This window comes from Scomber scombrus, chromosome 18 (assembly GCF_963691925.1).
Source record: "Scomber scombrus chromosome 18, fScoSco1.1, whole genome shotgun sequence".
In the NCBI taxonomy this organism is placed as follows: Eukaryota; Metazoa; Chordata; class Actinopteri; order Scombriformes; family Scombridae; genus Scomber; species Scomber scombrus.
Genome location: NC_084987.1, coordinates 21,829,610 through 21,853,590, shown reverse-complemented (window position 1 = coordinate 21,853,590; position 23,981 = coordinate 21,829,610). Strand labels below are relative to the sequence as shown.

At 40.9% G+C, this 23,981-nt stretch overlaps 1 protein-coding gene across 1 annotated transcript in view; it reads left to right on the top strand.

The window, feature by feature from the left end:
- The window catches only part of ntn1b (netrin 1b), a 40,202-nt gene extending 16,441 nt beyond the window's left edge, over nt 1–23,761 (top strand). Inside the window, exons 2-6 of the mRNA XM_062439137.1 lie at nt 7,639–7,827; nt 13,086–13,235; nt 15,245–15,298; nt 17,585–17,659; nt 23,442–23,761. Of these exons, the coding sequence (XP_062295121.1) occupies nt 7,639–7,827; nt 13,086–13,235; nt 15,245–15,298; nt 17,585–17,659; nt 23,442–23,761 (788 nt within the window). The remainder of the gene's footprint in view (nt 1–7,638; nt 7,828–13,085; nt 13,236–15,244; nt 15,299–17,584; nt 17,660–23,441) is intronic.
- Nucleotides 23,762–23,981: the final 220 nt, after the last annotated feature.

Here is a 23,981-nt window from a genome sequence, read left to right as displayed (position 1 = left end):
GATATCCTTCTTACAACAGACTAAATAATATGTGGTGGAATAATTTAAACTTCATATACTTCACTATTAATTTATGTTTCATTTTGTATTGGAGCTGCCAAAAACTTGTTGTGGCAGGGATTAAGAAAAAGTTTTCAGGTACTATTTTTGATCACTTCTACACACAAATCAGTAACTTTTCCCTTGAATTAATAATCATACCCTCAATTAACAAATTTACCTTGATATTTACCTGGCTCTTAGCAGATTTGTGAAATAAGAACACTATTTCATTTGATATAATCTTCTAAAAACATTTTTCATGTTTCTATTCAGCCTGACTTCTGGTATCTTACAGATGGCAGATGGAAGGATGATTTTATACCTACACTAGAGCTAAAACCAGACAAACAGATTTTTACACAGATGTAGGAACGTGCTCAGGCTTGGGTGAGATTGAGATGGCTTCAGGTAGCCTTTCATCACCTTCATCATTAGCTCAGCTTATACCTTTTCATTTCTTATCTGGTCTCGGGGCACAAAGTGCACTCTTGTGTGGTTTGGCAGCTCCTCTGAGGTGAAAGGTGAGCTGAGTGATGGGTCATTATGTTTCCCTGTTGGCTGTTATGGTACCAGAACGGACACAACTCCCCATAGGGAACTGAGGTGTTGCTGCCAGATTGGCCATGATGGCATCATTAGATTGATAGCATCTGTCCTTATACAAACAGGCAGATGCAACTAAACTGCTCTGTTAGCCTCTGCCCCCGATGCCACTTCTGAAGAGGACAGTAATAATGGTTCTTGTCAGTTTTTCTGTGCTGCCTCAGACAGTAGAAAAATCAATCTGATGTCACTTAAAGATTTCTGAAAGGATGCTTTGAAGCTTTTGCATTATTGCTTGCTACATCTGGTCACTTGTTTCCAAATAATCTCTTGACATGCAAATTTGTTATTGACTTTGTATCTTAGTGGCCTGAATATCAGATATTCTTTCTTGAAATTGCCGTTGAAAAGGTTTTGGTGGTATTTTATTTAAGGACTATACATTTTACATATTCACTACATTAGATATTCTTTATGGCTGGAGAAAATTGTTACACTTGCTCCTACAGAGAATGTTGCACTGTTGAGTGTTTGTAGCCTTGTGTGTTTATACTTTCTGAAGGCTCCTGTAAAATACTTCTGTGCCTCGAAGGAAATAAATTCCCAACAAGTGAAAAAGGGTTGAAAAGTCATTGATATTTTGACTGAATCATCAGTCGTGCAGCCAAAAATTACCACCAGGACAGAATGTGATGGATAGGAATGCTAATTCCTGAAAAATGCTAATAGTCAGATTTTTTTTATTGCCAAATATATGACAGGACAGAGTGCATGTTAGCATCTCAGGGAAACGTTCTTCTACTATCTTCATGAACTATTTATGCAGATAGAGGTGTTGCAAGCTACTGTATAGTCACTTCAATCCAGTCTGAGATTTTCTTGAAGCCACCATCTAGTGGCCATTAAAGGAACTGCATCATAAGACTGGAAGACATCTTGGCTTTAACTTTCAATTGTTATTCACTTGCCACATTGACTTTACTGTATCTTTCCTCTGGTTTTGTCCTCGGCAATAACTATAAACTCTTAGCACTAATGGCTAGTTTTAACTAAAATATGTATAGGCAACGATGTCAAGCCATGATTGAGGGCTATGATTTTGCAACTCTTCATTCCTACCAAAGACTAAAGCATCTTTTCATGATTACCTTCAACCAGAACAGATGAACCAGTATTTGATGTTGTCGTTGGTCGGAATGGAAATCAGCATAAGCTTGGCGCTCTGCAGCACATGGTTGTGTGTTCCTGTCCTAGAGGGACAACAGGAGCAATCTGAAGTAAACTGAATGGGATGGCGTGATAAAAAGGTCTCGTCCACAAAGCTCTGGCATCGGTCCTGTTCAGCAAAGGGGCAGGTGCACCAAAGTGAACCCAGTAATCTCCTTTTTCAAACATCCTCCTGCATTTAATGTGTGTTTCATTAGGGCCACGTCACATATACTAACTCCTCATGTTCCCTCTCACTTGTTTGTCACAGCCATGCCATCTCCTCTTTGACTTGATCAAAGATGGTCTTAAAATCTTTCTCATATTGGCACACTGTTTCGATGCTTTATTTGCTCATGTGTCACCGAGGTGACGGGGTTTGCAATTGATGAAGCAGTTCTCAAGGGTCATTGTGTAAACCTGTTCTGTTAGAAGATAGAAATCTCCTTGTAACAGCTCCAATGGTTTTTCTTTCACTGTTTACATTTTTGCCTCAATTGAAATCATCAAAAGCAGTCCGGAAACTTGTAAAAGTATACATCATCTGGGGAAGCTTGTTGCTCCTTTGTTGTTGTCCTCGCCCTCATCCAAATCACAGCTGCTGCAGTGATGTGTGATTGAAATATTTATTGTGGGAAACGTGCGTCGGGTGGAAGCAGCCTGGAAGCAGCTGAGGGTGACGGATCATGGCACTTGCTCTTTATGTTTGTGCAATACCGAGTCAAACGTGCTTCTTCAGAGAAATTCCACCAATGTGTGTGACAGAAAAGCTTGTTTGTTAGAGTATTGGCTCCAGTAAAGATTAGTCTTACTGCACCCTTTTAGAGTTTATGACTGAGAAATACTAAACCTTCACAGCGGACATTATTTATGATTTATTTCCACCCTTTCAACTATTACAACTATAGTGTGCCATGTGTTTTATGTAGTATGATGTGATCGGTGACTCTCAGTGATGGTTTTATAATCCTAGAAAGTAACTACTTCCAGGGAATAATGCATCACTTAGTCATGGATACAGCATCTCAGTTTCAAGTTAGCCATGACTTCATCAATTAAATCTCCATTAATGTTCAGCTTTTTGGCAACAGTTTAGATTTTAGCCTGCAAATTACAGTGCAATTATTTAGTATATTAAGGAGAAGTGTGTTGATATTGCAATGAAATTAATTGTCATATAATGTATTTTAAAAATCATGTTATGCTTATAAAATACTTCTTAATACTTACTTCTATAAAATAGTTCTGTGTATGTTTTAAATGATGTTATAATACTGGGGAACCTTAATGTACTTTTAGGATGTTAGAAAACAACCTCGAACAGGCTTTATGCCCTGTCATATCACTACTGGTTGAGATAAAAAATGTAGACTACTACAACGACAAAGCATTCAAAATGTGTGAGAAAGCTTCCTTAAAATAGTGTGAGTGCCATAAAATAAAAAAATCCTTAGTTTAGTAATTTCCTGTTAGTATTTCAATCATACCCCATACTGACAGATTACCAACACTGTAATCTAAACCATTACCTGTTTTTTAAAAAAGGACATGGATATTAATGACACTTCTGAAACATCACCCACATATACTAGACAGGTGTTATGCAAGCATTGTATAATCTCTACATGCTGTGAAGTGACACCTCAGAATCAGGTATATTTGGTACAACATCAGCAGTATATGTGTATGAGAGCTCAGTCAAGATGCGTAGTGGAAAATCTACATCCCCTCCGAAGGACCGCGCGATACTAACTCATAGATGCAGTTAGCGCATGTATGCGCCTCTGAAATATCCAACCACTAAACCAACTGCTGACATAAAAACATGGTGCTGTAATCTGTTAAGTGTTGTCTTTACCCATGATCACAGCCTGCGATGAGAAGTGAACCTTGTTTGATGTGGCACACGTCATCCACTCATGATATGAGTGACTGTACAGGATTACACACAATGAGAGAGTAATTGGTCCTGCATAAACAACAGTTGTACTGGAATTCAATCCTTCCCCGTCTCTGAGGAAGCAGGGCATTCTTCTCAATGCATATCACACACAAACCCTGCACACACATCGTATGGTTAAAAATCTGACACCTGTTGACAGGGTTGGCGAATTTCTACCGCTGCAGTGCCGCGTTCTTCAAACCACCCATGACTAAATTTCATCAGTGATCATCATGTAGAGATGTGATTGTTTCTGAAGTGTGCTCTCCTCTGTAGACGGAGCGAAAAACCGCCTCCACCGAGCTGTGGGATGCGTAATTTCCATCCAATATGCACACCCACCACGAGCGCCTCCTTCGCTAAGCCTGATAGATGGCACTTGAACATAAATAGATTGGAATAGCATAGCTCTAAGTAGGCCCTCGAAACCAAATGAAAGCAGACCCAGAAAAGACACCTTGCTACTCTGGATATCCACTGCAAAATCAGACTAAGCAGCTAGTTTGCAGTAATCATCCCATTGTAAACTCACTTCATATTTGGAATTTCAATGTGGTTTTTCCACCAATATACTGACATATAAGCAATTGTGAAATTGTAATTAGTAACATTTGTATATTTGCACTCATTGTTATTTGTCTGCTATTTATGTGGTGTAACAATGACTTTCCTTGGATTTCCTATTGTTATAGCTTCTGTTTTTCTTTGTCTCTTCACCACTACTATTTATTCCAAACAGATGGCTGCTGCCAAAAACCCATTATTTCCTGTGATCCAGATAGATTTACCTACTGGCACAGAGTGTAAGAAACATACATAGAAATGGTAAAAAAGATTTCATGAGCTACACATTGACTGAATTGTTTTTGTGAGAGAAACATGAAAATGTCACATATTATTTGTTGTATTTTGTAATACCATCTTAGGAAGACCTGAAATAAAGAGCTTGTTGTTGAACAGATGTTCACATTCTGGAAATTCTGGCTCATCATTCAGTGATTTTAAATTATTGAAAAACAAAACCAGAGAATGTTACCTGCCCTGACTTAAATGTTTCATATATTTAGTTATTTGTCTGACGGATGCTGTGAGCTGGCATTAGGAGTCTGCTCCTCTAAACACGGCTTATCAGCGCTCAAGCTATTGTCACTGCTGGACAACTTAAGCGGTGGCTGTGTGAGCAGAGCGGGGATGTGTGAATGAGATAGCACAGTGCTCATTAGAAGGGCCTGGGGACAGCTTTGGAGATAGCGTTTATTAATCTCATGACACTGTCACACACATAGAAGGCAGTATATTTTTACCTGTGAGACAGACCAGTCTGCAAAGAGACAGATTCAGATTGAAATTCTTCATCACTTGTTTGTCTGCGCTGGATTGAAACATGAGAAAAAGATAGAAATTATGATGTATAGCCCACTTTTCTTTTCCTTTTTTTAAAATCTCGGGCTGTCATTTAAAAAGTTATTGTGTTCTTTGAAGTGAGAGCTGCAGTGTTACAATAAACACATCTGTTTCTGGATATTTGGGAAGATTAAAGTACAGTACCAGCATCGTCTTCCTTCAGCGCCGAAGACCTAAGAGCATTCCAATTCCTATTCATGAAATAGCCCCCTTGCATTTTTCCTCACACTTCCCTTAAGTGGAGATAACATCTGGGATAAGAAGGCAGCAAAGAGCAAGAGGGAAAGGGAGGAGGGAGTGTGTGTGTGTGTGTGTGTGTGTGCGTGTGTGTGTGTGTGTGTGGGTGTGGGTGTGTGTGTGTGTGAGTTGTTCAAAGCTTAGTGTAGTGTGCAGTGTGTTCGATCAGCCCTGGGGAGGGAAGTGTGGGAGATAAGCCTGTGAAAGCTGCCAAACACCTCTGTGTGTGTGTGTGTGTGTGTGTGTGCGTGCGTGTGTGCGTGTGTGTGTGTGCATGTCTGGGCCCCCCATTCAGAAGGGTGTTTCTGAATCCCAACCACCTGCCATCTTCGGTCGCTCATGGCAGGTGTGAGTCAGTTCGTACGTGATTCAGACCACTGGTGATCGAGGAGCATATGTGACAGTCTTATCGCCTACATCTCCCAGTAATAACATTAAGACGGCGCATTGATGGGGAGATTACCGAAATGTGAGCAACTGTGAGGGCTGCCCATATGAGTAGAACGTGCATGACTCAGCCTAATAATGGAAAAAAGTGACCTACAAGACAAAACTTTACTTGCAAGGAGTAAAACTCAAAGATGTCAATATTAAATCATTTAATAAGTAATTATAAGATAAATAATCACATTAATAAACTGTTAATAAATTGTGTAAAATATATAAAAGAATGATAATTTGTAATAATTAATAATGAAAAATAGTGACCAACAAGACAAAACTTTACTTGTAAGGAGTAAAACTTCACTTAGAGTCCCAAAGGAGTCAATATGAAATAAGTACATTTAAGTACTTATAAAATAAATAATCACAACTTATTATCAACAATTATAGTAGAGTTATAGGAGTTCATTTTCATTTAATTATAGAGATATTGATTTCAATATTCCCCTTTTCAAAAGTTTGGCTTTTTAAAAAAAAAATATCTCTGTGATAGTTTGATTTCATGTCACTGATGTAAATAAACACAATACACACTGTGTTTGTGTCACAGTGTTACAGACATCAGCTAGCTGGTTAATTCAGAGTTACTTGGACACATTTTGATTGAAAGATATGAAGATGAATCCTCAGAGGAAGACATACAACTCTGAGAAGAGTTTAATTACATCAGCAGCTTCTAGTTGATTGATTCCGTATTTCTTTTACATTGTAGTTGCCCTAGCTACGGGATCTAGCTGGCTAAATTTGGTAGCATTTGTTGGGTTAGCTATCTTAAGAGAGGCAGAGAGCATGTGATTGGCTTAGGTGAGATGAGGGGCGGGCACTGCTGACAACACCAGTGTCATTTGTATATAAAAAAACAAACAGACTTTTAGATATATATATATGCAATTTTGTATTATGGGAATGATAAAATAACATTTCACAATAATGAGTGACGTATTAATAACTTCCTCCAGTTACACAGAAATTCATTTATATATTTTACACTACTTATTTACATATATGATTATTTATTTATTTAATTTCATATTGACGCTTTGGGTTCCATAAGAGAAAGCTTGGTAAAGGCCTAAAATCATATCAGTGCATCAGTGTGTGAGGATTATGAACTTAAGTGTCAATATTAAAGCGTGAAAATAGCAGTAACTATAAATCACAGAACACACCAGCCTCTCAGATGTGTGGGAGAGCGGAAGAGAGTTTTCCTGCCTGACATCGCCACAGTTCAGAGGTTAAATTCACAAGCAGGTGGCCAAGCGAAAGAGAGCCTGAACCAGGACGTTTCCTTTAGAGGCTCCATTATTCTCAAGCCAGACCAAAGCAGGCCGAGCCACGCCACCTGTTCCTATAACCTGTTGTGTGAATACGACAAACTCATACCAGAAGATTGAGACTTTGTGATGTCTTTCAAGTAAATGCATGTTCCCAGGATCCCCAGTGACTGCATTTGGCTCCGCACTTTCGTAATGGAACATGTGTAAACATTGTGTGTTGAGCTCATAATTGTCAGATAATAAGCTCTTATTTCCAAAAATATCGACTTTTCAGGAGTTAAGAAAAGCAGTGCTGTTTTTCATCTTGATGACAGTGAATTTGGTTTTATGAGAAGGGTTTTGAGTTTCTCAGCTGACAGGGGACTATGTAACCACGCAACTGGAGGGGAAAACATAAAATCAGCAAAACTGGTTTTCACATCACAACAGTGCCACATGGGATTGTTTAAAATGAGCTGTTAAGAGTACCCGAGTTGCAAAATGTCAAAGTAAGAGTTATTATAAGAGTGTTCATCATCTCTCTCCCTCTTTCTGTCTACTCAGCTTGTCATTGTAACCTGCACGCCCGCCGCTGTCGTTTCAACATGGAGTTGTACAAGCTGTCGGGCCGGAGAAGTGGTGGAGTCTGTCTCAACTGTCGCCACAACACGGCGGGACGCCATTGCCATTACTGCAAGGAGGGTTACTACAGAGACATGACAAAGTCAATCTCACACAGGAGAGCTTGCAAAGGTAACAGGACACGACAAAGGCTGCACAGTCGCCCGTATTTATATAGTTAAAGAATTAGCATTCAGTTCCACACTTTCCTTTAAAGTTAGGGTTGGGAGAATTGTTTTTATACGCATACCATTCACTTGCTTGGTTCCACACTTCAGGTATTAAAGGAATTCTTTCAAAAGTGCGAAGAAAAGCACCCACCTGTCTCAGTGTCAGCGAACTGACCCGTGCAGCTCCCAAGTTATTCGGGGTCTTCTGTGGATCCCTGACAAGACAAACATAACAAACAGAACAGAGGTGTGAGCTGATCCACTGAACAGAGCAGTGGAAACAACTCGCTAATCATCACTCACCCCTATTCATACTTGCACACATACAACACATACACCCAGGTGTGAACACATACGTCAAGTTTGAGACCAAGCTGTCGAGGATTAATGTGGAGTGAGACTAAATCTGAGCTCCTTCTGTCTCGCAGCATGGCGGAGAGGAAAGACAGTCTCCTGAGGCCCTGTGCAAACAAACTGCTGTCACTCAGTCACTCTGGATAAACACTCACAGGCAAAATATCCCATAGATGCACAAAATACCTGTCTCTGTCTATGTGACAGAAACCAGCACACATATGCACAGACATGTACAGTACGCTTGCCTGCAAACACTGACAAACAATGATGTTAATGTCTTAAATCTTCCTGATTGTTTGTGAGTGTGTGTACTGTTTTTCCCCTAAATTTGATGTTTGATGATTATTTTTTTAAAGAGGGAAAATTCTGTGATGTTAGTAGTAAAAATGAACAAAAAACTTTTAAAATGTTACTTGTTTTATGGCAGTTTCTTTGCACGCATGCTGCTTTTGAACAATATTACTGAATGCCATTGTACATTTACATCCCAGTCTCTTCCCACATACTAATAACAAATGAGTAACTTTGGGCAGATGCACATATTGCAGTATTCAGCCACATCCACTGCCGAGCTGTGACTGGCTGGTGAGATGCCTATCCTCCCCCCTCCTCTATGTCCTCAAGCTATTTGAACACAGGAACAACAACATGATACCGACTGTGTGCCACGACTGTCAACTCTTAATTCACTCTGACTCTCTCAACTCAAAGCTAAGGCACAAGCAGCAGGGCCTTTTCAAAGTTTGTCTTTGTGTATTTTATGTCAAAAACAGTCACGGATCCTTATTAAACAGAGCACATGTGGTAGTGTTGTGCTGAACATAAGCCTGATAGATCATCTGCACTTGTGCAGCTCAAAGAATGACAAATGGTTCTTGGCAGCATTGTTTCACTCTGCCAGCCTAAACATTTTCACAAGCTATATTTGGGGAGGAGTTGGGTTCAGTCGGGTGAAGCTGGGAGCAGGTCAGTGTAACAGAGGTTCTCACTTTGCCTAATGATGTAGCAACATCCATAGATCTCTGCAAAGTCTTTCCAAACAGCTGGATCAGTAACCTGAATACCTCAAGCCCCTCTCCCCAACCCTACATATACCAAGCTTAGTGCTCTGGGATCAAACCCAAACAGCTTGATTGCTGCCTTTCACCTCAGGTGACAAAAACAGGCCGATGTGACATCAGTTAGAAACCACTATATTTATTGTTCAAATCAGCCAACCATCCCACTCTGCTGTTGTTGGACAGGAAATACAGCGCTGCGCCAACACAGCCAGGGGGAAGTCTGCTTTCATTCCCCATTCCTTAACACCCCCCCTTCATCCTTTCCTCACCAACACTCCACATCTCAACTAAATTTCCTTTCAACGATTTTTCTTAATAGATGAAACTTAAGTTAAAAAAAAAATTTAAATTTAAAAAAAAGACTGTACACTGTACAACGCCTACATCTCCAGTGGCAGCGTGGAATGCCTCATGCTTTATTTCCCAGATTAACAACTTCACCCCTCATCAAGCGCAGTGTAAACATGGCTCTTGGAGAACCACAGTGCACGCCCCCTGCCCCTAACAGTTTGTTTTTTTCCCCGTCCCCTCGTACATTTTGGCAGCCTAAGCCTTTAACTAGGCACAGCGAGTCCACAGAGATGAAGCTGGTAGGCTACATGGTTCACTGCACCGCACTCCCCCAAACTCCCTCAACAAGCATTCAGCTCCACAGGCCCCCCACTGCATGTTGAAATTAATTACTGCCTCTAGTTTGTAGTCACCCCCTGTAAAGGCAGCGAGGGTGCGGTTTTGCATTGGGGGGGTCCACTTGAGACTGTAGTTGAAATATGTCAATCTAGCTGTTATTACAACAGTCTGACATTACATTGCCCTATAAACCTTATTCACTTTTTAAATGCAAAGTAAAACTGTATTTGCAGCTTTGAGTTGTTTGACATATTGGCAATAGGCCTCTTACTGAAAGTTAAGATGAGAGATGACAAGGTCGATACCGACTACTGCCTGGAGACATGAGCGCTACCGCCAGGTGATCAATTAGTTCAGTTTAGAATGAAGGAAGAAAACAGAGAGAAATAGCTAGCCTGGCTAACCGTAAAGGTAACCTCTAAGCTTCACTAATTAACATTTTATATGTCATTCGTTCTATCTTTGTCCAAAGAGTAAAAATCACAAGTTGTGGTTTTACGGACGGTTATGACTAAGAGCAGAATGCTAAGCTAAGCTAACAGCTGCTTGCTAGCTTTTTTTGAATAACTGAAGTTTTTATGTCATGTCCAGGCTAGCTTCTGTTCCACTAGCTTCTGTAATTCAAACTCTCATTCATCATTTCTTTAAGCTGTCCTTCTGAAAAAAGAAAAATCCTGGGTTTTATGGTCCATATTCTAAGACAAACATCATCCACAGCAACATGTGCAACTATTAGTTGAAATCTTTGTGATTTAAGTTATGATCAAAGTTGGGATTAAAGATGACTTTATTAGCATACAAAAAACAACAGCTCCTATAAAAATGTACCTGCACTGCGGCAGAGATTTGCATCATTGAACTTCCATATCGATAATATTTAAAACACTCTCTTCAACTTTATTTTGTCAATTTTTTCGCTGTAATCTCTGCTTTCTAAAGTCATATACAAAGCCCATCCTCACAAGAAAAACAACAGTATAGGTCTAAAATTCAAACTGGTGAAAACAAGCAGCGGTTATAATTATAAGATGATTTTGGTTGGGTGGATGGCCAGATAGTTAGATGGCAAAATGTGGACTTTGCTGGACTGTCTGCTTCATGTTTCCAACCATCCACCCATGATGATGAAGGTTGCAAAACTTTAATAAAGTATAAACCATGTTTCCAGTGATAATTTTAACTCAAACCATAATCTTTCACTAACCCTGACCAAGTGGTTTTGGTGCCTAAACCTAACCAGACCTAAACCACAGCATTGTCACATCATAAACATCATTATTTTGTAACAGTGATCTGTAACGGTTTTGGAAAGCAGCCTATTATGGTCATATGGGTCGTTCTAGATTGCATTGCTACTGCCGCTAGATGGCATCAACATAACTATAGCTTGTTTTTTGCCAGCTGAATTATAGATCTATACTGTCATTTAATTATGAGGATGTGTTGCATTTATATCTTTTGATCTTCTGTGTCCTGTAGTTATTGCAGACATGTCTGAACTAGCTGTGACCCCTCAACTTCCCAATGGACTTTTCAATGGCCTCCTCTACAAGCTGTGGCATTTAACCTGCAATGGTCTAATGAGAAATAATGTTCATCAAAGGCTGCTAAAAACAGAAATATTGAGTAAAAAACCATACTAGATTTTTTTTTCCACCTCTAGACATATTTAATGAAGCACACAACATGCTGTTGAGTCAGAGTAGGCAAGACTTTTAGTAATTTGTGTTATTACAAATGTTAATGTTCAGTTTCACTTAAACTGGACAGAAAGCCGAGGAGTATCAATCATGTATTAAATTTTAGCCCTTGAAACTTTTATAAGAAATTTGAAAAATAAAAAACATGCCCAAGAAAACACAAGTATTCATTTTTTAGATTTTCTTTTTCATTGGTTTTTGGTGCGATCATCATACAGTAGCAGCCAAGAGAAAACCTTATTGGCAGAAATGGTTAGAGTGAATAAAACATCTCTCCATGATGTCATGGTTAATTTTTTATAGTAAACTACGTTATGTGATGATGATTTTATTGCATATGTAGTTTCCATTAGATAGCCCTCCGTCATTTTTATGCAAAGAACAAAGTCACGATGAAATCTCTTGGGGAATGAACTGAATCCTTAAAATATTTGATTTCAATTTAAAAAATACACATGGCAGAAACTTTTATGATACAAATCAAGAAGAACAAGTTAGACCCTTTAAAAAATGTTTTTTATAAGCATCTCGTTATATTCATGAAGCTTCATAAATTCCAACTAAAAGCAACTCCAACCTCTGCTGGACCACTTCAAGCAAATTTCAAATTACTTTGCTGGTACATAACACATGCAGAGCTAATAGGGAGGCTGGGCTTCCACTTCAAACACTGGCTTTATGGTAAACGTTTGGCAGAGCGCGCACACACACACACACACACACACACATACACACAGAACGAATTTCTCACATTTAACGTGCGATCCTCCCAACTAACAGCTTAAACAGACTTTGAAGTGCGTTCCACTCGTCCATTAATGGGAAACATTATTCAGGCAGTGTTTGCAAGGAACTCTTTGCCAAAAAGCTTTACATTGGAAACTCAATCTGAAGAGCACACAGTCTGTCTGATCAGAACGCTGCAGAGGACACAAAGCCTGCTCTCAAGAAGCTCAAAGACACGCACATGCCTTACACATACCCACATATATTCGCTCTCAAAAGTGCACACAGTAGACCGATATCGTGCTGTGAGAGTGAAATACTACGATTAATCAAGTTATTTACTCTTCTGCGTGCCTCTGAGAGCAGACTTAATGAAGAGTCCTATGGTCATTATGGGTGCAGGGAAGCAGTGTAATTTGATTGAGGTTTTATGCTGGTCCAAGGCCCAGTTCCCCATCTGTGATGGTCTGGAAGGAAAACACAGTCTACTTTAATGTGAATGATTTCTCACTAGGTTTTAGTGCTAAGAATACTTTTTATTGTATGGAATATGTAGAGTCAGCAGAGGACAGGCCAGAGACATACTGTAGCCATTTGAAAGATGATATTTGTTTTGTAATAGCGTTGGTCTTGTAAACCACTCACGCTTTCATTTTTTCAACTCACATGTTGTTTACTTGGGTACAGTAGAGTTTGATGTTTTTGTCCTCCCCTCCACTTTTTTTCTCCCTCCTTTCCTACCATAGCATGCGATTGCCATCCAGTTGGAGCAGCAGGGAAAACATGTAACCAGACAACAGGCCAATGCCCCTGCAAGGACGGAGTGACAGGAATCACCTGTAACCGCTGCGCCAAGGGCTACCAGCAGAGCCGCTCTCCCATCGCCCCCTGCATCAGTAAGGCCTCTTTCTACCACCTTTGAACACTGAATGCTACGATTATTTTCACTGTCTATTCATCTGATGATTAGTTTTTGATTGTTTAGTCTATGCAATGTTACAAAAAAATGAAAGAAAACCCCTATCACGACTTCCCAGAGCTCAAGATGATCTTCAGAGCTTCAGAAGTCCAAAATCCCAAAGATATTCAGTTTACAATTACATATGACAAAGGCATTTAAGAGGCTGGAACCGGAGTTTTTGCTCAGTCTTGCTTGAAAAATGACAAACGATTAATTGATTATTCAAATGGTTGTCAATTATTTTTCTGTGGATCAACTATTTTGTTAATCAGCTAATCATTTCAGCACAACTGCAACTCCTTTTAGGGCATCTCCTACTGCTTTATTAATGAGGGATACTTTGTAGTTCATCAATTGTTAACTGACAACTTTATTAATGATAAACAGATCATTTAAATATGCTTTAATGATCAATAATAAGTCATTCATATGAAAATATTTGGGTTGAAAAATGGTTGATTAACTAGTAGTTAAGTAATTTACTAGATTAATTAATGAGCTCTTCGCCTCATCATGCATGAGGAGTGATGTAAATCCAAATATGGACAACACACAGATAATATAGTTCAACTGCACACCTGATTGGTTATTATAAAGAGATGAGACATGGCATTTGATTAGTGACATAAATGAAATTAGTAAGATAATAGTTAGTTTTTATTATCAATGTATATAGTAACAATTTATGAATTTATTAACTGTTAATAAAATAATTAATTGCAACCTAAAAAACTATGAATAAATAAAAGGTTTTTAAAAAAAAGTTGATCATGCTCAGTTGCTTATCCACACTAAGCCAAGTTAGTTCAGCCAGATCCTACAGTACAGGATATCTAGACTCCATCAGCGATAGCAAATCCCGATGTGATGAAGATCCTGATCCTGAAGTACCCCAGGACAAGACCCGAAAAGGACAGGACAGGCTTGTTATGCATAAATTCATTGCTCACACTCATCTTGTGTTATTTTTATACCCCTGTTCCATTATTTTGGATAGATATTTGGCTGTTTAAACCAGAGCCTGGATAAACAGACCATTACAGCTCGCCTAACATGGCCTTGTGTGCCTTGAACACTGTTAACGGTCCGTCTAGCAATAAATCCCCAGAACGAGTCCAAGGGAATGATGGCTGATATGTTTATTGGCTGTATCTGCTGCCTGCAGATTCCAGGCCCTCGGCAATAAACGCCAACGCCTCAGAGAAACAGAGATGGGTTGCTAGTGGCTGCTTTAGCTAGGAGCATCAAGTAGCTGGCTGTCATGAACAGATAAGACGTCTGGGAGGACATGTAGACACTAACAATTGGCCACTATGTTACTGAGGTTGACATTTCTGATAAAGTCATGTGTGGAAATTGGACAAGGTCTCTGTGGACCAAGAATCAGAATGATACGTTTGGCCAGAATCCAGAGCGATAATATAAACCGGTGAACCGGCTGGAAAAGGATTTCTTTAATTTTGTGGGGAAGGTTACAAATGTGGTGTAAAACTTGGAGGAAATTGGGTTCTTGAAGAGTAGAATATATTTGGTGTCTCATATATTTTTTGAGATAATGTCTTTTGGTTTTAATAGTGTGATATTAAATTTTTGTGATATCTAACTCCCTGCCAGCTCTGACTTTAACAAGACCGGCGGCCTTGGCTCTATATATGTACAGCATACCACAATCAGGAGGGAGCAGAGCATTAATAGGAACCTCACGCTCTCGCTACACACTTTTCAGCACATCTGTGTGTCAGAATCAGCTGTCATGAACAAGACATCCCATTAAATATTTTCCTAAGTGTATTTATTATATGCTCTGAGGTACAATTCTGCTCTGAGGGGAATGACTAGGAAATTGAGCTCTGTGTATTTTATTATAGTAAAATCATAAGTTTTATTGTTTGCGTTGTAATATGATGCCAATCTGAAATGTGCATATATTCCTCTCCATCACAGAGATCCCAGTTGCATCTCCTACAGCAACTTACAGCAGCTACGAGGAGCCATCGGGTGAGTAACACATCTCTGGGATTGAAGTCATATTTTCTACGACACCATCTGTTTTCAGGATCTCAAGCACAATTTCGTGTTATTGCTGTTTTAGTGATTTTTATGATGTTATTTATCATTTTTTAATCACTACGCAGCTAAATGAAACCAACTGCTGCTTCATGCATGCAATTAAAAGTATTTCTAGTTTTTCCATCAATCCTCTACAACAACAACATAGCCTCACTCCTCAAGCAAACACTCGTCGGTGAGGTCTGCCTCTGATGTAAACTCCAGATATTTTGTCAGTGCTCCCTGTGGCCTCATTGCCGGTATGCCCAGCAGCCTCCCCCGGGTTTCAGCCCTAATCTGATTACATGCTTCATTTGCAACAGTTTGTATTTCAATCAAGGCTGGCTGCGCAGGCAGTGAAGCCCTGCCCGACTGCATTGTTCATGTGCTCTGACAGGGGTCTCCATGTTGGAGTGCTGACATTAAGACAATGTGCCATGGTGATGTGTAGCTTTAATTTTTGGGGTGTGTCCTTTAGTGGCTGATTAGGACGGCTATTCTTCAATGTACTGACTAGAAGCAAACAGTCTCTGAACTTGTTGCCTCAGCTGTTTAGGTATTTCATAAATTACAGCATATTTATTAGTTTTACAATTATAAAGGATTTGTTGAATAGGCTGAGTCACTTCTAATCACCAATCAGTATGTGACGAGAGTGGCGCCACTGACTTCATTGAGCTTTGTTGTGAGCCCAACTTCCTACTATAGTGACTGCAGAGGCTGTGTGGAGTTTGGATTCCTGTCAGAAACTCTACACAGACACCACCCTCCAAATTAGGAGCAGTGTGGTCCCCAGGGACCCCGCAGAATGAACGTGGCACTGCTGCAGAGATACACAAAGGGGGCGTTTGTCCTCGCAGCAGGAGATTGGACCTTAATGAGAGTGGTGGGTGTAAGGGCCCAGACAGTGCAGCGATTGCGTTAAGGGGCTAATGGGCAACGTCAGTTATCAAAGGGAGGTATGATGAAGGCCCCCAGGGGCCAGTGGGAGATAAAGAGGCCCCCCGCCCTCACCACTTCATTTACATGGAAATCAGGCATGCTCGATATGGACTCGTCAAATTCATTTACTTTGGGATTTCCTCTTTTCATGTTTCTCCCGCCACCCCAGAAAGCAGCTAGGCATTTCACCAGAAATGCTTTCTCTACATACATGAATTCGATCCTCATCCCACATCCCAAACCGCTCTTTTTTTTTTTTTTTTTTGAGAGAGGGAGGAGAGGGGCGTTTTTTTCTTCCTCCATCATTACCCAGGCAACCTCATTCACACAGAGTATAATGGGGAAGAAAGGGGAAGACTGGACAGAGGGCTGGAAGAAATAATGAAGTTTGTCCATATTCAGGCAAGCTGAAAGGTTCCCTCTCTCTCTCAACTGCCCCCTCCTTTTACTTCAGACTGCCCAGCCCAGCTTTCCCACCCCCCCCAGAAAAGAGCACAAGGCTTATTGCTCTGGGAGAGGCAGAGTGGGGGTGGGAGGGGGGCAACACTAGGATATGATCTGGTTCCAATTTGTGTCAGTCAGTGGAAAGTGGAGAGAACAAATGATTTCAATTTTCAGTTTGGCCTCTGGTCCCACCACCAGCTTCCTCATTACAAAAGGTACCTGGCACAGTGACAGCACGACGGCAGCACCCATCGATAAAAGCCCTGTGGCACCCAAACGCAGGTACACATACACGTGTAAAAGGGATACCATTGGATTCCTTAGACATTAATCATAAGTCTGTGCACTTTTTTTTCATTGCTGTTCTTCTCTGCGGCAAGCTATTCTCTTTTCAGGGGGCCACAGGACATTTAGCCCCCGCCTGTGTCAGAGTTTTCACTTTCTTGCCTCATGTGGCTCAGACACTCCTAAGGGTCCCTGCTAATTTTTTGTAGGTCACTAGCTAATTTCCCTCTGTGACCTTCTTTTGTGCGGCGTGACCTCAGTAGCCCTCAGAGCTCACACAATGCATGCCAGGACACTGACGAGGGAGCAGGCTGGAGTGGAAAAGTTGTGAGGAGTATAGTAGGAGTGTGTTGACCGACACAGGAGGATATGTGTAAGCTTTAATCCGTTTCACAGTGGCACTTTAAAGCCATCTTTAAGACCCTGGGGACACAAACAATGTGACGCAAGAGACCACATGTAAAAGTCCATCCAGCTGCAGTGTCTCCTGATGACTAAAACACATTTTTTGATGTTATAGGACTAACGTTTATTCATTCTGTCTCTTCCATCTCTGTTCCCTAGATTGTGAATCTCACTGTAAAGCCTCCAAGGGAAAGATGAAGATCACCATGAAGAAGTACTGTAAAAAAGACTATGGTGAGTGAGTCTAATAATGCAGGAATGTGTGCCGCTAGACGTCAGCCAGCAGTCAATAGGTCAGATGTCTCAATTATTCAGCAAGGCCAATCCACACCCTGGTGCTGCTCTCTGTGTTGCGGTGATGGCTTACTTACATAGCCTTAGGCCATGTCCGCTAATGCTAATTCATCTGAAAACATATCTTTTTTCTCTGTTGTGGGCTTCCATACATACTAAGCTGCTGTTTCCCATCGCTAGGTTTTCAAAAAGTACCCAGAGTGGATGACTTTGAAGTGTGGACAGGAAAAACTGAGCCTTTCAAGATGTATCACTCTCAGCCAACCTTCTTTCAATTGCAATTGCTAATTTTGTATGCTGATAGAGTTGATTTGATCATACTTTACAGGTGTTATCATTCACATATCTTTCTTTTTCTGTTGTCTGGAATCAAAATAGTGATTCAAATGGAAAGTCTTAATGCAAATACGCAGAAATTGCCGTTAGCATGAGGCAGCTAGTAGCACTTTCCTTAAAGGAATAGTTATACATTTAGGGAATACACCTATTGATTTTTTGAGATGATAATATTGATACCACTCTCACACCTGTATGGTAAATATGTAACTTTAGCAAGCAGCTGGTTAGCTTAGCTTAGCACAAAGACTGGAAACAGGGCGAAACAGCTAGCCTGGCTCTGTCCAACGTAACAAAATCGGCCTACTAGAACCCAATACATTCAGTTTGTTAAATATGTATAAAAAGTGAAGTATAACTGCAGTTCACCATTTTATGTGCCTGAGTATTTCTTGACTGGGAGCAGTGACTTCTGATTGTATGGCAACTGCCAAGAAAAAAAAAAGTAATATAACATATTAATTAATGAGCTTTAGGGGTGCTTGCAGGTGGGTTATGTTAACATTGGACAGAGTCAGCCTAGCTGTTTCCAGTGTTTATGCTAAGCTAAGCTAACTGGCTGCCATTTACCATATTTTGTAAATCTGAACGTGGTGTTGATTTTCTTGCCTAGCTCTTGACAAGAAAGTGAATAAATGTATTTCCTCAAACTATTCAAACTGTTCCTTTAACTGGTGTACAGGGGAGTAGCATCAATTGGGGTACTTGAAAATGGCGCTGACAACTTTTTGCTTAAAATAAAAACCAATAAATGATTAAGTGGACCATTAGATAGAGTTATAATGTGTAAATGCAAGTAGTGCTTAGACTCCTCTCGCCCTACAACACCTCTGCTCTGGCCAGTTGTAAAACCGTCAAAGTGCGGATGTTTGAACTATAGTAAAAGTATGGTAGACTTGCACCCTGTAGACCCTGTAGAGGCTCTAGAAGAGGAACAGACTGCACAAGCACTGTGGACAACAACAGTTCGCCCAGCCCAGTCAGCCTGAGGCTTTTGGCAAAACTTTCAGGCATTTTAGAGCAAATCCCAAACTGATAAGAAAGGCCAAAACACACAGCAATCACATTATGTTGTCAATATATCCACAGAACAAGTGGTCCAGCTGAAACACATCTAAAATTATAGTGCTAGGTGGAAAAATATCACATTACCGGGTCTGAAATCATATGTTAAAACACGGTACCACTAGAGTATGCCGAAGACAGCTGTGCCTCACAAATTTAATTGCCACAACAACTTGAAACTAGGAGGAAATTTGACATTTTTATGATTTGATGAATGATGATACGGGTCCATTTTCCATCAACCAAAACCACAGCAATGGAAGAGCATCATACCTGTAATTCCAACACAGGGGGATATGTGTATATAACACATTGCACTATCCCACTGCGTAGCTCTATTCTCACCCACATGGCAAATGATCCATTCCACCCGTTGGATTTTCCACACCATTAATCATTGCAATTTAATGGTTTATCTGTTATCGGTGGATTCACATCTGTAAACCACACAGAGATTTTTTTTAAAAACCTTTGAGGTAGATCCAGTGTTACACAGAATATGCTTTCCTTCTCAGCCAAGTCTTTGCAAGTGTTGTATGCTTTAAAAACACTCCTGCTTGAGTGTGCTTGCTACATTTCTCTTCTCACTAAAACAAGCTGTATAATCAGTAACTTCTCCCTTATATCTCCCTTTTTTTTGTTGACCATCATATCAGTCATTCCAATTACTGTGAACAGTTAATGTAAATTTGTGCGACTATTTGTAATAAATGTTCATCACTGTTAGGCCTGCAAGCACGCTTTCATCTCCCCTGATGTTGATCACTTTCAGAGATGACTCACTTGTCTTTCAGTCAAAATCATCATCAGTCTGTCAGAAACAATTTTATATACTTTAAACGACATCCAACTGAAAATTGTCCAACTATACTCAATTCCCCTTGCAGTTGAGTAGACAGTAATTCAGGCCATTTGTTGCATTTGCCAGGAAGCCAAACGCAGCCATTATTCATATTTCCATTGATTTAAATCTTAATCATCAGAGCTGAGACCCACCCTACATCTATAAATCAGTCAGGCTGATTCAAGCAAAGCAGACGGTTCCTGTTGGTTTTCTTTGAAGTTCCTCAGAAAAGTCTGGAAGCAGATGATTCTGTCTGAACCGCGCTCAGGCGGTATGGCAGACATCATCGCTTAGCATGCATTCCCTTTGCCTAATTCATTTCTCAGGCCTGTCGCCGTGCTTTTGTGGGGCTTCAGAGTCTCTCTCTGTTCTTCGGGGGGCCACAACCCCCATGTGTGAGTGGTGATGCAGGCCCCTGGGGGTCACGGGAAGGGGCCCTCTGTTTAAACACAGTTGTGCGCTCTGCCGGCACCGAGCATTCCTCAGGGCACAAACAGGTGGTAAATTAGGCAGACGGTGACGGATTGCCACCCCGGAGAGAAAGAAATATGTTTTGTTTATTCAATTTTTGTTTTTCATCACTGGCGTAGCTACGGAGACGGTGGACACAAAGGGATTATATTCTCGCCTGACACCCTCCTCTGCACACACGTACCCTCCCTCTCCCTGCCACCAGGAGAACAATGAATCAAAGGGCCGCCTGTTTACCGACGCTCCGGGATAGTGCTCAAAGGCAGGGCCTCCCAGCCTCCCCGGCCACCCCTCTGTGCTCACCCAAGGGTAACAGGTCCCTGATCATTCACTCAGCTGATAACCAGAGGGGACAGGCGCCTCTGTGCTGTAATTAAGCGAGTTCTAATTTCATTAGCCCTTGCTTTTTGGTGGCGTGCAGTGTCAAGCTGCAGCACACTGCCCAAAGAAGATAAACCCAGTGGGAAGTTTGGCTATGAGGGGAGGCTCACTTGGCAGCTATTGTGCAAGCGCAGGACCATCTCGCACTTATCTCTTCCTCCACAAAACTGCTGCTTTTCTGTCTCACCACAGTGTCAGCATGCACTATTTTGTAATAGATTGTTTGACCCCGTGCGCCCATTCTTTCTCTGCCGTCTATTTAGCTCAAACCAAGCGGCAGAAGGTGTGTGCGTGTGGATTTGTGTGTGTTTAAATACACTGCACAGACTGAGAACATACTTGAGAGAGAAAGAACGAGAGGCAGACACTGTGCCCGGATGCTGTAACTGAGTCTACTCCAGTGAGTTCATCACGGCAGCTCGTTAGAGGAGAGCGCTATCTCCGCTGGATTCTCACGCTGTGAAGTTGGATGGGGCTCTGGGAGCAGAACCCGGATAGCTCATGAGGTCGGAACATATCCCGATTCTCCTGGAACTTTTTTCTGTGGCTGGGAAGACAAATAGTGGCCCCTCCTCCCCCCCCTCCTCACACACCCTTTATGTGTCTGGATGAAGGAGAGGGCTGCAATGAATGGCAGGGCTGTGAGAGCTCGCTCTACTCAGCCCAACAAACCTTCTTTCTTCTGAAATTGTGTGCAATTTGCTCACACCATGCACTGACAGACACACACTCAAACACACTACTCCTCGCGTTCATTCTTGGCAAGTGATAGGTAACGATAAATGAACGCCGAAAGTGATAGTGTTCAGCCAGAAACGTAAAGAAAAGGCTAACTTTTTTATAAGTGAAATGCCTTCAACAACCCCACAGTTTGTACAACAAAACGTTAAATGTGTTGGAAATGGAAGATAAATAAATCCAAGAAATGTTACATGCATTTACAGATTTCTTGAGTGCATCTTGAGTGTTTCCCATCATCTAAACCAATCCTCACCAGATTAGATTAATTCTCACAATTGCAAGCGAACCCCCACTCGCACTTAACATTAATAGCACATTCCAAGCTAAACCCACGGTGTAAAGCACTTCACTTCAAGCACAGATTAGCTCCAGCGCTGTCGAGCTGTTTGCCTCTTGTTGCAATCAAAGTGATGAAGTAATAGTCGCTCTGTCTGACAGAGAATCCGGGCAGGGGAGCTCCTCCGAAGGGAGGTTTTACTAATTTGCTGGTATGAAAATCTCTGCTGCAAGTGGTGCTCCAATAGTTGCCAGGTTCAGTTTGACGTAGCCTGAGGTTCTCAGTGTTCAGATGTTCAAACTCCAGCTTAACACCTGATAGCACAATTGTTTCAGAAGTTATATTGTTAGCAGATGTGGCATTTTTCTATAAAAATTCTCTGTTGGCCATTTATTTATTGCAAAATAGAACCCAGTATCTGCCTCTTCCTCTCTAAACCCTCCTGAAGGAAGTGTTTCACTGCCCCTCATATGGAAGTGTGCTTTCAGATGTTCTCCGCCAGCAACCATTGTGCTTGCGCAGAGACTGCTATGGCAACTATTGCTGTAATAGGAAGCATGTTCAGGAGGAGCACAACAAGGAAAGGTCATAGGTCAGGGATGAAGGGAGGGTGGGGGGGGGGGGGGCTAGTGGCAGCAGCTGATACGCAGCAAAAGTCAGTCATTTCTGGGTCATGTTTAAACAACGGCTTTGAGCAGACCTATTATAAAATGTGATGTGTGTAAATAAAGGTGTTATAGTTTGTCAGTGGTTCCCAAAGTTTTCTAATGTACCCTCACAGTCTTCTCAAATGAATTCATGTTCCCCTTAATTACTTTGTGTTCAAATTGTGTTCATTTCATTTTATTTAAAACTGAATGTTATTTAAAACTAAATAAGTGGACATTAGTTGAACTGCTAATGAAGTCAGTTTAGTTTGCATTCATACCACTACAACTTGGACTCCTGAAGTTTTCCCCTTTGTCCATTACTTTTAGTTAATTACTTTTAGCTACTTCAACCATTTTCTTTACTTTTAGCTAACCATTACAACATTTTAGCTAACTGCTTTTAATGTTTTATCCTTAACTTGTAGCTAACTATTACAACTCTCCATCTGTTACTTTTAGCAGTTTATTTTAACCACCTTTCTCCATTACTTTTAACTAACCATTACAACCTTTCAGCTAACTGCTTCAACTTTGTATCTATTACATTTCTATTACAACTGTTCAGCTATTACTTTTAGCAATTTATTTCCTTTTTTAAAATTGTTTTAGCTGTCTATTTGAACCTCCTTTCTCCGTTACTTTTAGCTACTTCAACCATTTTCTTTACTTTTAGCTAACCATTACAACCTTTTAGCTAACTGCTTTTAACTTTTATCCATCACACTTGGCTAACTATTACACCTCTTCATCTTTTACATTTAGCAGTTTATGTTAACCATCTTTTCAATTGATTTATCTGTCATTTTAACCTCCTTTCTCCATTAATTTTAGCTAACTTCTAAAGGTTTAGCTAACTGGTCTAGAGCTAGACTTCTCTATTTCCTTGCTTGCTTGTTGCTATGAATCACTTATTTTTGCAGCTGATTTATCTCTATTTGTTCTCTTCTCCTCCACCAGCTGTCCAAGTACACGTTCTAAAAGGGGACAAGGCTGGAGAGTGGTGGAAGTTCACCGTCAACATCATTTCTGTCTACAAACAAGGTGAGCACCGCATCCGCCGTGGGGACCAGCTGCTGTGGGTGCGCGCCAAGGATGTGGCCTGCAAATGCCCTAAGATCAAACCTGGAAGGAAGTACATGCTTCTGGGTACAGATGACGACTCTCCCGGACAGAGCGGCGTGGTGGCGGACAAGGGGAGCCTGCTCATCCCTTGGAAGGACCTGTGGGGCCGCCGACTGAGGAAGTTCCAACAGCGCGACAAGAGGGGAAAGTGCTAAAAGTAGCTCGAGAGGAAAGAGAGAGAGAGAGAGTTATTGAGGGAGAGGTGGAGGCAAAATAACGTCTCCACTGGGATGAATGCAAGGAGGAAGAGAGGATGAATTAAAAAAAATAAATGAATAAACTGGAAGAATAAAAGATAGAGAGACACAGGTGAAAAGTAGGAGGGGTGGGGGAATGACGGAGTGCTGCTGCTCTGAGTTGGAGCGAAGAGATTGG